At 44.5% G+C, this 14,674-nt stretch overlaps 1 protein-coding gene across 1 annotated transcript in view; it reads left to right on the top strand.

Moving 5' to 3' along the window:
* Positions 1–14,674, top strand: part of pdlim2 (PDZ and LIM domain 2 (mystique)) — a 39,879-nt gene that overhangs the window by 12,500 nt on the left and 12,705 nt on the right. The window contains exons 4-6 of the mRNA XM_030060010.1: positions 2,402–2,471; positions 3,146–3,297; positions 4,772–4,835. Coding sequence (XP_029915870.1) covers positions 2,402–2,471; positions 3,146–3,297; positions 4,772–4,835 — 286 coding nt within the window. The remainder of the gene's footprint in view (positions 1–2,401; positions 2,472–3,145; positions 3,298–4,771; positions 4,836–14,674) is intronic.

The raw sequence follows: 14,674 nt of genomic DNA, 5'->3' as shown, positions 1-14,674 counted from the left end.
TTTTTAAATAGGACTGTTGGCTGGCATTTTGATTAAAGGTCCTCTTTAAGTTCTCAATTCTTGTCACTGTTTTTTCTCGCTCTCGCATACTTCCTCCCTTCCTCCTTGGATGTCCTGCGTCCATGTGAGTGAATTTTTCCCTGCTGACCTCATGTCTCCCACCGAGCCAGAAACAACACCGTGACTCCCTGCCTGCCCAGGACAATGGCACAGTGTAGCTCTGCCACATACTTAATCCCACTCTTTTGCTGTCAGTGGTGGCAAATGGCAGGACCCTTATTTAAATGACAAGCATATCACCTATAAAGTTTATTCAAATACGCTCTTAAGAGCTCGGTAATGGAACATTTGTCCTAACCCAAACCCATTTTGCAAGGGTTAGTTTTTTTTTTTTTTTTTTTTGCTTAGCTGAGAATTTTCCTGTTTTCCCCAGTGCTTTGCTTATTAAGACATCTGGTCGGCAGTTTATTCTCATCAAACCGGCAGTGATGTGGGTATTGGCTCTGTTCACACAGCTGGTGTTGCCCCTTGGAAGAGGCTGGCATCAGCCCATCCTCAGAATAGAGTGTTGGTTTCAGGCGTGTCTGCTGCTGTGAACAGAGGCAAACACTTTGGTGTTGATGCATCCAACAACACATTCACCCCAGATTTAGCTTCTTTTACACTGTGCAGCTCAGAGAAACTGTATCGTCACTGTTGAGCCACTGATGCTCGAAGCTCTCTGGCCAGCTTTTGTTAGCAGCTACTTGTTTGAGCTTCATTGTTTGTTGACCCCGTGCGTATGATGTCATGTCGACCAAACCATCTCTCTGATCCTGTTACTCTTTGTAATGAGTCAACCATCAGAGTGGCTCTTGTTGGGCACAGCCGCACCACAGTGCTATACTTGTACACCAGAGTTTCTTCTTTGACACGTTCTGCTGTGCTACCATGTGTTTACAGTGTTTATTCATTTTGGGTTGGTTTTTTTTTTTTTTTTTTTTTTGGCTGTTGTTTTGAGTCATGGTGTACTTGAGGGTTGCGGTATGACCAGAATTCACTGACTGTAATTTTTATTTTGGGCAGAGGCACTCAAAAAATACTGTGATTCTGGTGAGTCTCCCTCAGGCAGGTGAGCTCTGAGCCCCTTCCATGACAGCTGTGTGAGCTTTTACAGTCAGAATCAGTAATGCTTTCCTGGCCCTGATTTATGTCCCTGCTCTCTTGCTCTACAGAATGTAAGACTATCATTTTCACGTCTCTGCGGTTTAAAGTGACAGCTAGGCCTTTCACCCCGAGCTAATTCAGCCATCTACTATTGTACAGGAGTCCTGTAGCTGGAGGTCAGAGGCTGGATGCAGTACAGAGCTTGCCATTAACCTAGAATACCTCTCACTGCCTGAAGTCTATAACTTTGCCCTGTTGTCCCAAAGTACGGGGTACTAAGTGGAACTATTCCAAAACACAGATGAGCATTATTCAGCCGTCCAGTTCCTAATTCAGTGCAATGAGTTTTTCAGGCCTCCCACTCTTGCTCTTACATTTCCCCTACAGGAAGAAATGTCTTAATGGCTGCTGCTGTATCAGTTTTCCTCCTCTTGCCATCTCTCTCCTCCATACAGTATGTACAGCTCAGGCCACTAGAGGTGTGTTTCTGGGCGATTTACCGCAGGCATCCAGGGCCTTCCTGTGCGCCTCATTACTCCAGGCTCAACTGAGAGCCAGGCCCTGCCTCCGGCCCTGCAGCCCGGGGGGCACTATCTGTTTATACTGGCACACGCACTGCCCACATTCGCCCCCCCCAAATTCAATGATGGAATTGCTTACAGAATACTGTGTGTGTGTGTGTTTTTATTTAAGAAAGCATAGCAAAAGAAATGGGCTGGAAAGACAAAGATCCATGGGGAGAAAAGTTTCATATGGGGTTTCTTAATGCTGGGAGTCTGCTGTACCTGTCCTCTGCAGTAATCTCTACAATTCACGGCAATGTACCGGCGGTTATAATCCACAGCACGCTAGCAAAGCGGATGCCAAACTTCAGTACATTTTTATGATTACCAGCTTGTGCTTGAAATGTTCCTAACTTTGAATTATGACTATACAAGATGTATACAGATTACTTTTTGCTGCAATCAGCATTTTCCATGAAAGGGTTTATTACATTATTTTGCGTGCGTATGTACAGTAAATCATCTTGTTTAGAATGTCCTTTTGTCCAGCCTTAAATACCTTACTGATTTATTTATCGCCGGCAACCTCAGTTGACTTCTGGTCTTTGTTTTTGAAATTCAGCTGAGTGATAGCGTTCAGTCTCCTTCCCACATTCTGTGCAAAGGAGAAAGAAAACTTGGATTTCAAGTGTAGTCAGACATTATCGGTTTTTAACGGTCAGCTGATCTCTGTTGGGTTCCTGTTTTCCCAGACCTGATCCACCCAGCCCCGGACAGACCAACGGCATCAGCACCCCTGAACAGCTTGCTGGACGCTTCCAGGTCAGTATTGTAGTACATCAGGGGCTTTAGTCTGTCTTCAATTGATTTGGCTTACTAGCAGTCATTTTGGCCAGCTTAGACATTTTTCACATACACTTTGTTCAGAACATTATCCTCCATCTTTTTGTCACGTGGCATTACATACAGGGTCTCATCCCAGTGGAATAATATATTTTTGTTCACCACATGGGCTTCTCTTAGTATCTCCCAGTGTTATGAAACCTCTTCTTATTGAAGATTTACAGCAAGTCATGCAGAGCTGGAATGATGCATTCTTATGTGATTTTTGATTTATTTATCATTTCACTGATAGTATGTAACTCTGAGGCCCGGGGACAGATGGAAGAGATACAAGAGACTGCAGTAAATCAGTAGTTGCTCCTGTGTTTTACTGGGATGCGGGACTGCTGCTGTGTCCCAAGGCTAATATCTATGACTCGGTGTATTATCAGCCCTTCATGGTGATGTTGAATAAAATGTAGATCTGTCTGATTTTTATGTCAGAATACTCAAACATACCCACGTTCTCCAAGGTTCACAAGGGTTCGCTTTGCACTTTTCACAGCTGTGCTACAGGTATAAGCAGTCATTAGGATTTCTGCACCAAGCTGTTGTTATATTTGTACAAACCAATGTGAAGCCATTCCTTTGATTTGATTTTTTTTTTTCCATAGGAAGCAGTACTGGTGAGTCGAGATGAGAACCAGAACTATAGAGAATACACCATCTCCAGCCCTGCATCTCTGTCCCCTGGTCCGTACTCGCCTGAGCCGCCCGCCAGCCCCGATGGGAAGAGGGAGAGGCTCACACCAACCAACAACAAGAGGTGCTCGACAGCAGTGCTCATCTCCTGTTGTGTCTGACCTCAGTACACACAGTGCAGACTGATATGAAACACACAGCAGTTTTGTTTTGAGTCACAGCATCACCAGACAGGATAATCAAGTCAGATTTTTTTTTTTGCTTGTCTGATAGTCAAGTGCAGTATATTTGCCGAACAGCAAAAATAACACATGGATATAAACCACAAGTGGAGGTGGTTAGAAATATGATTTTGAAATCATACATCTGAAAGTACAGCCCAGTCTGACCACTCAGATCAGATAACCAGGGGTGTTTTTATGGGCTTGTTTTTGTTTTCGGTGCTTTCCACGCAACACTCGATGCCACACGTTGCGACAAAGAACAACCAGCAGGGAAGCAAATATGATTTCCTGCCTGCATAACAAGATGGGAGATGCCACCCTGTTCTTTGTGATGCTAGCACCCATGGCTTTTGGGCAGAAGACGCGCCCTCAGTCAGCATGCCCACGCCCACATAGTTACTGTGACAACCAGTGTTGTAATGGCTGCAAAAGATTATACTGTCTGAACACACAAACCCAATCTGGTCACTTGGAAATTACAGTGTGGACAGATCAGATTAAAAAAAAATCGGATTTTCCCTCCTGCCTGAACATAGTGTAAAATATAAGATATATGTAAGCTATTCGTCTGCAGAAAGAAGTTCCAGACATTTTAGACAGACAGCTGAGTATTTTTTTTTTTTTTTTTTTAGAAACCTATCTGTCACTGTTTAGACAGGCTTGTGTCTTGACAAAAGGTTGCAACAAGTGCTCCCTTGACTCCAAAACAGGCCTGCAGTCAATAGGTACAAGAGCTACAGACAGAAAGTGGAGCCATGGGATTGTGCCGTAGTAACAAAGGATATGCACAGGATATCACATTCCACCGTTTTCATTCACATTAACAAAAGGCAGAATGTGGAACGTTCACCGCTCTTTCTCTCTCTGCGTGCCTGTTTGTTGACTCTCCTGGGCCACTTTGTAGGTCACAGTTCAAGCTCAAATCTGATCCCCGCTCTGGACCGACAGATCACCCTGTTGTGCACTCGTGCCTGATTTTAAAGCAAATGTTGCCATAACACATCATTTTTAAGCACTCAGTATTATCACTGAATCTTAATAACCCGATTCTTACAGCATGTTTATCGCTGCAAATGTAAAATTGTATGGTACTTGAACATTTTAACAGGACATCAAATTTTAGGAGCTGTAATTATATTTCCATTCAAACTTTGATGTATCTTCTGAATGAACCAATGAAAAATTGGGATGCTACAGGCGCAACACTATCATTTTTGTTTCCATACATGGGGGAAAAACAGATTAAGAACATCACAAAAGGGGTATTTAAACACGAACAGATCCAAGTTACCCTGTGTGAAGGAAAGTATGAAGAAAACTTGTCTGTCATAGATATACATCAGTGATTCCCTGCTGTGTCTTTTATTTTTACAGTGTCCAGCTGCGCTCATGGTCTCCAGACGAGAAGAGTCACAGACTGTCAAGACCACTGTCACAGGTTGGTCTCTAGTGGGTTTTCATATAGAGGCCTGTTTTGTTGTTTTTTTTTTTTTACCAGTCAAGGCCCCTCTGTTGGTCCTCATATGAGCACCAGTTTTCAGGCTCCCAAGGACTTTGTGTGATGGAGAGTCAAGACTCCCCATTGAAGGGAAACACCACTGAATTATAGCCATAAAATGTATTCTGTTTAAATGAGGACAGTTGTCTCTGAGTGAGCATGAAATTGCTCTCTTCCCCAAGCCAAAACCAAAAGAGAAGTCTTTGCTCTGTTCCCGAATATGTGCTGTCCCACAAAAAGAAATAAATCTCTCTATCTCATAAGAAATTAATCTCTATACACAGGCTTTATATATACAGACTTTGCTATACTATACTATACAGACTTTATATATCCATACACAGAGCCTATAGGCAAGGGGCAAGATTTTAGTATTGGAAGCTTTCTGGTTTCCACTTCCATTGTAGTCCAAATAGTTGCTGTTTGTTAATGGTTGTATAAACAGACCTTGTGGGTAGCAAAAGAGGGAACGCATTGGCCGAAATGTCATATGAGCCTAAAACACCTAGTATCATTATTTGTGTGTTGTGTCGAGAAACATTCGACTGGTGTAATAAAAGAAATGGAAGTGGTTTCTGGTTTGTTTCTGCTTAAACCTGAGAAAATTGGCCCTCATCCCCAGAGGCTAAAATCGATGTCAGACGATCGCCGATGGGTTCCGTGATTGGGAAGAAATGGGACATGAGACTGATGGCCCTCAGGATGATATCTTGTACAGCCTATCCTGGTACTTTTTCCAATTTAGGACCAACAGAAATAAACTATTGTACTGTAGAAGTGGATACAGTGTATAGATTTGGACAAATGTCCCCAAAGTCAGTGTCTCATTCACAGAGCTTGGTTTGGGCTCAATGTTACGTTAATTATACAGATTAAGAGTTTTTGTCGCTTTGCTTCTAGCATTGGGAGAAATATCATAAGAATGACATATTTTAAGAATAGAAGAATAACATAATTTGTGCAATATATTTTGTACTCTTCAGCTTTCCTTTTGACTGTTTATGCTGTTGTTCCACTGAAGATGCCCTACCAAAGGTTTGTGCTCTACAGTGATTGGAGGGCTTTTTAGAGGAAAGGCAGGATGCAGACCAGGTTGACATTTAGCAAGAAGTGAATAAACGAAAAGGTCAATCATTTAAAATGCCTGACATTAAACTGAACAACAGTCTGGCAGTGTTTAAAGTCAGAACCTACTGCAAAGAGGAAAACAATTACTTTCCCTTAAAACAATGCCCTTAACCTTTAGTTATCTGCATGGAGAGGGACTCATTAGTCTCTGTAAGTGGTAAAATACGGACTTGGGGTTATCGTTAGACTGCCGCTCAAGTTTGCCACGCTTATTTACTGTTCCACCAACAAAACCAAGAGAGGGGGACGAGGCGTCTGGAAAGACTTCAGTGAGTTAAAGAGAGAAAATGTTGTGGGAAAGTTCATCATGAGCTATTTCAGCTATGCCTAAATGCTTAGTCTCAAGCTTCGGTCCCACTGAAGTCACAACATGGGAGATGAGGAAGCAGGAAAAAACATACAGGACCTTTTTTTAATGGCTGAAGGCATTCCAGTCATTTTTATAACTCGTGGACATTACATAAAGTTAGATAAATATGCCCTTTCTGTCCAGAGGTTGGAACTTCAAAACAGTCAAGCTTTCCATCTAAGAGACCGCTGGCTGCGAACAGCCATTTTAAAATTTCTGGGATTTTGGGATTCTTTGTGTTGTTTACATGATAAATGAGATTCAGATGCAGTGTTGCTTAGTACAATGTCCAAACTCTGACAATGATAGTGTCAGTATAGGCTGGATTTATTTCCCATTAAAACAAAATAGATTCACTAGCCTTCTTAACTGGAGTCCAAGGAATTCTTTCTACTGCAGGACATGATGATTACTTTCTTTTCCCAGAACAGTTTTGAATAAAATGTTTGTTTTCTTAGCTAAAGAGCCAAATAAAGATGCTGTAATCAGTGTTGTCTGCCAAATAAATCTGGTCCCAGCAAAGTACATGCCATTAAGGACAGCATCAGATAGATTTCCTCTCTCTGCGCTATGTTATTTAAAGGCTAATAACTATTTGATTTGATTTAATAACACATGGCATGTTGTCTCCTTCCAAGACGTTGTTTTAAGGCAGGGAGGGTGCGGGGGATGACTGTGTGTGCAGACATGAATCAGCTCTCCGATTTACTGGCTGAGCAAACAGATCCAAACGACACGGGCGAGCTATGTGATGTTCAGTTGGACGACAGGCGCTCCAGGCAGACTGGAGTGGAGACGATTAGGAGCTGTCTCGTGGCTGAGAGCTTTATCAGCAAGACTTGAGGAATGAACTCCCCAGCATGCTCCTCTGTCACAGCTGGACGTCTGGGGCGGCCTTGCATGTTTGTGGTATTTATGGAGGCAGGTGGGCCAAAGGCCCTTGAATCTTTGGTCACAACACCGGGGGTTCTATTTTCCCTTTTCTTCGCCTTTTTTAAAATTCACTTCACTCTCTCCCCTTGTTTTTTTCGTCTTATGTTTGGAATCCATATCCTCTTTTTCACCCTCTGGGAGACATTGCATTCCTTCCATCTCCCTCTGCTCCAATATCAACTTCAATATGGCTATTTTCTTATTGTTCATTCAGTGGCTTCGTATTAATTCCAAGTAATAGGTTTGATTTGTGAGGAATGCTGTTTTTAAAAAGTTGAATCAGTTCTATGTTGTACAAAGAGCTGGAAATAGAATGTCTTAAATCCACTGCATCCTTCCCATTTTCCTTTTCACTGGGCTGAGAGCTGTTTTGGAGCGGTTGCTCTGCTCTCTATGCCTGACAGCCTCAGTGTTTACCGTTACCCAGCCTCAGCCTCAGGGAAGAGAGTGGGTATTTCGCCTGGCCTCTTCCTCCAGAGCATGTCTTCCCTTATTTTAAAGTGGTGATGAGCCTCCCACTGCGGTAGTGGGATTAGTGAGTGGAGTCCTTTCAGAGCGCTCGGTGGGGAAACGGCTGGGAAGAGGCCTGCCGCAGACACTCTGTGCGTTGTGCTGCTCCGCCTGGCAGGAACACAGCAGCCCAGTGAGCGCTGAGGCTGGGACCCCCATGACAAGGCCCTCTGTCCTGACTGAGAGGTGTAGAGTGCCACTGTATCAGGTGATCAGCCTCTCTGAAAAGCTCCTAAAAGGCTTTTCCACCCCTGTTTTGGCTCCTTGAGTGAGGAGAGTGGGATGCGCAACAGGATCCCCCATTTTCCAGGGTGTTGGATATCCTGAGAAAATGCCTCTGTACAATAGTGGCTGTGATGGCAGGGGCTCTGGAAGGCTGCCGGTGGTTTTTCCCCCGAGCGTCACAAGGCCTGTCGTTGTGCGATGGGAGCTTGTGGAGATGGGGGGAGTCAGAGGATGGGGAGTGGACACTAGGGAGCCCTCCGACATTCCCAAACTGTACTTAAGCCATCACACCGCTCTGCAGGGCCCTAAGACTGATCCAACATGGCAATGTCCTGTGTGCCAGGCCAAGGAGTCTGAACTGGTCGCAGCACCACACAACACACATGGCTTTAAGAAATATGGAGCGAGTAGAAAGTGTTTAACACTTGAAAAGCTGCTGATTAGTTAAGCAGTATACTGATAACAAAATAGATTATGAACTGCATGCCTTAAATACACAAATTACAGTTAAATACATATAGTGTATAATACAGTTTCTTGTGTTTCACTTTGTCCTCAATATATTTGATCTTTATGCCTATTTCTGTACACTTTTATATTGCTGTGCAAATGCTGTGCTTGTGTATGCAATGTCTTGTTTTTTGTCTGTGGTTGGTTTATTTTAGCTGAAACAATTTTCCCTTTGTAAAGGTTTGCCTCGACCCTCAAGTTGCCTACACTTTATATTTGGGCATGTGAATAAATGTCCGTGGGAAGTCTACCGATCTCTATCAAGATTTCAAAAGGGCAGCAAGGTGACGTAATCAGCAAGGAGAGTGGCCTTTAACCACAAAACTGGATTCAAGTCCTTGTGACAGGATGCATTCGCCCTCCTAAAGTGTCTTTGAGCAAAACATCAAATCGCTAAAAGCTCCGGAGCTGCTGTTTTGCAGCTGAGCTTGACCTCTGACCTCCCTGTGGAGGTAGGGAAGTTTCTCCTCACGGATCAGTAGTGTGTAAGAAAGTAAGCAATTTGTGGAGAAAGATTTGTATCGGTATATATTGTGCTTACTGTAGAAACCCTGTCGGTGCTGAATATGAATAGGTGGACAGTGAAGTATGAATGAATATTGTGGAAACTGGCTTGAGATGAGTCCCATTTTGTTAATACTAAAATTGTTTGGATGCAATCTCACTAGGCGTGACACGGTCCTCTGTAGTCCCATTTTGTGGTGCCATTACATGCCTGGCTGTGTTTCTGGACTTTTATATCTGCTGGCTCACCACCATGACTAAAGGAGGAGGTCCTCCTCAGATTCCTGGAGGCCGGGCGTAAGGTTGTTTCTGAGCCGGCGGGCCACCTTCATGATTCGGAGCGAAGTAGAGCATCTGTTTATAACATCAGGAAGTGACCACAACGGGATCTCTGTTGGGATGAGCAGGGCCAAAACCAAACTGCTTTTCACGAGACATGGCCCGTCACTGGATCATAAGGACCGGACTCCTAGTCTGGGTTTTCCAGTTGCTGCACTTTGAGGTTCCTGAGGGTTGCCTTGGTGGGCTGCCTCATCCTGTGCTGGGATAGGGTGGTTGCCGTATAAATAACCCGCCTGGTACAGGATGGCCAGCTGCTGCAGGGTGACACTGGGTGGGGTGGCTTTGGCTGGATGACATGTATCTCTGAGCTCTTTATCCAGAGTGGGCAGGGTGATTATCCCTCCATCCATCCATTGGTCCTGCATCTATCCATCTGTGCATCTGTCTATCCGTTCATCCCTCTGTCTCACAGCAGGCCAGCCTGCACGCCAGCCACTGGTTTTGTCCTGGTCTATTTTGGAGGTTGTGGTGAATTGGAGTGCAAACCTGTGGTTGTAGCTTTGGAGCCGAAATGGAGGCTTGGCACTAAGAATTACAACTATCAGTTTATGTTTTTCAAACGGAGTCAAAATTGTACATTTTATACTGCACACATTTGAAGTCATTATCTTCCACAACGATGACTCCGGGAGGTAAATTCACCTCCTGCGGCAGTTTCTCCACCGCCACCAAATACACAGATACACACACATCTATCTCTAGACGACGGTGGTTGGGAATGATATGCTATTTCAGGTTTGACATGAGCGGGGCTGTTGTTTGGTTTGGCAGACGGGTGGCGTGCTGTCTGACGGAGGCAAGCCGAGCCTGTGTGTGTGTGTGTGTGTGTGTGTGCTGGGGGGGGTTGGCGCAAGAGGCGGCTATGGTTGAGCGATGTTTTCTCTTCTGCTCACTGCGAGCTCTGTGAGTAGACAGAGTGAGGCCTTTTCACGTGGACTCGTAGCCGTTAAGCTTGGGCTCCATTGTGGCCCCTGGATGGGCAGCATGCCTCTCCTCATCCCCTCTGATTGATCACCATGCCTGTTTTTCTTTCCCCTGGAGTGGAAAAGCAAACTGGGGCACTTTTGATTCCTCTGGCCTTCTCGGCCCCCGGGGCGCACTCACGGGGACACTCACCCTGCTCGTTTTATGGGGGAATGTTGGCTGCGAGAGATGGGTCTTTTTACTAGTTAGTGCTGTTTACGAAGGTGGTTGAGCCGTGTGTCAACATTCCATAAGTTGTTGTCAAGGGAACTGTGTGGCCACCGGCCTCCTAGTGTATTCATGCCAGCAGAACCACACACGTAAACATATATTCCCCTAGTTTTACAGAGGGCAACACCTTGGCTTTGGGATAATGGTTACTATGGTTTCATTTATTGGTCATAAATCATAATTGTTGAGCTGGTAAAATAGCATCTGTACTTAACACTCTGAAGAATAATGTTGCTACAGTCAGACACTGTAAATGTATGTCTTGCTGACATTTGAGATTTATGCTTGAGCTATTAACTGAAATTCACCTAGAAATATGAGTAGCAGGCTGTAGTCCATCATACAGTGATGAATGTAAAGCAATATCGTACTATATCATAATGCACTGTACCTCTGTGCAAAACCAGAGTGAGAGACCAGATGTGTTTTGTCAGCCTGTGTAATATTTGCCACATCTAATTATCATAGTTGTGATCCTGTCAGGCTCATTAACCTTCAGGTATCACTTCAGAAGTGAGGGATTTTTTTGGAGGGATTTAACAGATCAGCTGTTAAACAAGTGGCACCACATTTAGGCACCTCATTTAGGCACATGAAGAGAATTTATGCTGTGTGTGTGTGTGTGTGTGTGTGTGTGTGTGTGTGTGTGTGTGTTTTGAATGCCTATGATTAGCGCACTCTTTTAAAATCCTGGCTGTTTCTTTCCCCCTTTCATTGTTGTGCTGTGTACTTGAAAGGGTGGATGCAAGTGATCATAAATTAACATATCGTGAAGTCCAGCGATTTAGTCCAACCATAATGAACTCCAGATGTCTAATGAGCTTGATATGCTGCACCAGTCAGAGTCTTGTGGGGAATTTAATAGCGATGAAAAATGTGTTGCCTTTAGCGCCCTCCATGGATAAATAAATGCTCAGCTTTGTGTTCCCTCCTCGCTCTATCTCCACTTCTTTGATGGCAGTCTGGGTGAGCACCCCACTCAGTCCACCTACACTGTGATCACATGAGGCGGCTTTGCCTTGTGACAGGGGGCTGAAGGTATTTGCAGTGTGTGCGAGCGCATGCTATAGGGGCGCACACTCATTTACACACAAACTGTGGCATCTTACATGATGCTTTGTGGCATTCACTTGTTAACTCTTTCATGCACTATTCTGGGTTGGGGCTGGATGTTGTTCATGTTGTCGCACATGTAGCCTGACAGGCAGCAAGTTAAAACAGAGTGGAGCCCTGTTGCAGCTGACAATGGCAATGCTGCGTACAGTGAATTATGCTCTCAGACATCCTGTTGTCTCCATCTCTCTACTGTTCATTTGGCCTCTAATCTTGTACATATGGTTCATATCAGGGCCAGTCTGGTGGTGTGTGGCCATGGTGAGTGATGGAGACAGGGGGAGGTGAAGGACTGCTCTGTTTTTAGTGCTGGCATCATGAAGGATCTCTGTCACTTCATTCCATGTTATTGAACACTGGATTGTATAAGCCTCGACCAAGACTCTAATAAATTGATGGTATTACAAAGGACTGAGTTTGGCCTCTAATGGCTGAATGTACGGAGCATGAACTGTGCACTACTTGTGCATGTGAAGGGTTTTGCTCCAAAAGGAGATTGCAAATTCAAAATTAAACTTTTTGTACTTTTTAAAAGAATATTTGGTTGCTTAAGCCCCAAGCTGACAAAGTCATAATACTCTGCTGGCTTGCAGAGATATTAAATATCGAACTTGAGGAAATTGTTTTTCCTAAAATGGATATATAGAGTCGTGCAAATGAACTCTTCACAGCCTCTCTATAGGAGCACTGAGCGTGTTGGCAGTAGTGTTATGTGGTTTCACATTGTTTTGACCTGCTAGAGAGCATATGGCAGCCGTGCTAATGGGATTCTAACACCATGGTGTCGCAGTGCAGCTGGAGTTTACACTCCCAGTGAGCTTTGCTCGGTCTGTAACCCCACGTCCATAAGCCAAGCCATATCAGCACTACAGACCTCAAGACCACCCCCCATAAAGCGGCTCTAGTGGGATATGAGCCCATTAAAAAACTAAAGAATGTTAATTACATGGATTTTGATAGAGTGATGCCCTGTTCTCAACCGTGTTTTATTCGAAACAGAATCAGGATACAGCAACACACCATCGAACAGAGGTAATTACAAGGCAGGGTCCATCAGCGACAGTGGGTAACGAGCATGTTAGCCTCAGCCTCAGGCCCATGTATAAGACCTACATGAATGCACACTGTTGCATAGGAAATACTGCACACAGCTCTGATTATTACCCAGCCCAGGATGTCTGCTGTCCCCTGCCTCATTGTACTACAGCAGTCATGTCTGTGGTGGAGACAGTGAATGAGCAGTTATAGCACTTTCTTAGAGCAGTACCAAGCCTCCCAAAATAAAAGCTCCTCTAAGCATCTCGCCTGTGTGCCGCTTGCCCATGCCCTGTAATTGAAGCTGCAGGGTGGTAATGATGATGATGCAGAGTGGCTCGCTTGGAGCCAGACTGAAGGCTCCTCCACTGGCAGTGTCCCCAGCGTCTCCCATGGGCCTTGATCTGAAACAGCTGCCCTCGCTTCAGTTCAACATTTCCTGTTTGTTTGCGTCTTCAAGCGGGCCAATCCTAGACAGAGGCTTGTTTGTGTTTTAGAGCGCTTCTCTCGCCCGCTTGACTGTCCCTCCTCCTACATTTTTCCCTCCCTTTCCCTCCGCAAGGCTCTTCCTGAACATCAGCCAGCCACACTCTTACATGTCAAGTTACATTTAATTATCTCAAAGTCAAAACAGGATTGTCTCAAAGTGCTTCACAGAGCAGCAAAGAACATAAATATAAATTTAAAAAGAGAAAACAAAAACATAGCATATTTTAAGAAATGACTCTGGAGCCTGTGGTTATATTCACTCACACATTCTCTAAATACAAAACTATGAGAGCAGACTTATAAGGTGCAGAGTGGACTGGTAGACGTGTCATTGTATACTCACCTCTAGGCCAGTGTAACATACCAGCGACGTGCCCTAATGACCCCCGGCATGTTAACTATGAGCTTCTGATTACAGTTTGAGAGCAGCTCTAATCAGAGCTTCCTCCCCCCAGCCAGCCACAGGAACCGGCAAAAGTTGGCTGATGATTTCCCCCAGTACTCTCTTCCCATCTCTGAACTGTGCTCCGTCTCCAAGACAAAATAAAAGGCTTTCCTCAGCCATGCCGCTCCCTGCATTTCTTGGTGCAAGAGGCATGGGGGCTTTGTTGGCATTGCCATAGTGAACTTTCCCACCAGCATCTTACAGTAGTTCTTTTAGATCAGCTATTGTGTAGTGGCTTGGATCTGGGATGATTTTTATCACAAAGGTGTTTTTGGGGAACCCAACGAAAGGTGCAGGCCTGAAGCAGAGAGACTAGAATGGATCAGGATTATGGGAGAACTCGTTTTGTTTGTGCAGACAAAGTTTTCTGGACCTTCTAAGGTCAAGCTCAATCACAGCTGCATACTCCCTGTCGCTGTGGAACGCTTGTTTTTTTTCTCCCTCTTCTGTTTGTTGCTTTTGTGTTTTTTTTCTTTACTTCATTGCATTCCTCTTGAGTCTCATAGATCAGAGTAGCGATTAGAGCCCTAAATCGCTGGCTTTGCTTACATTGTTTGGAGACGGGGCCTCGGGAGCTTACTGACAGCAGGTTTCTCCTGCTGATGGGGAGCATGAAGATTCACGTTCTAGATTAGGACTTGATAACTTAATCGTAGCCAGACATTTACATAACATCAGGCCTCGAGTTGCATTACAGCGGATTCATGTGCCCATACTATATGGCTTCACTAGGCCTTTCTGAGAGAAATCTCTAAAGCATGCATGCCTGTCAGGTATATGCGCTTTAGATTGGTTCGCAGCAGGAGAGCACATGTATGTATCCATTAATACACTGATGATATGGAATATGTGATTTTATGAGCCTGCTGTTATTATGTAAGGTTTATCCTGGGAGGAATCACAGAGGGACGTCCCAGTGATCGTTTCTGGTAAAGGCTTCCTGGCACGCACCTCTGATCTGCCCACTCACTGAGGAAAAAGAAAAGGAAAATTGGACTCAAT

This window comes from Myripristis murdjan, chromosome 9 (genome assembly GCF_902150065.1).
Source record: "Myripristis murdjan chromosome 9, fMyrMur1.1, whole genome shotgun sequence".
In the NCBI taxonomy this organism is placed as follows: Eukaryota; Metazoa; Chordata; class Actinopteri; order Holocentriformes; family Holocentridae; genus Myripristis; species Myripristis murdjan.
Note: the sequence above shows the minus strand (reverse complement) of the source record. Positions and strands in the feature narration are given on the sequence as shown.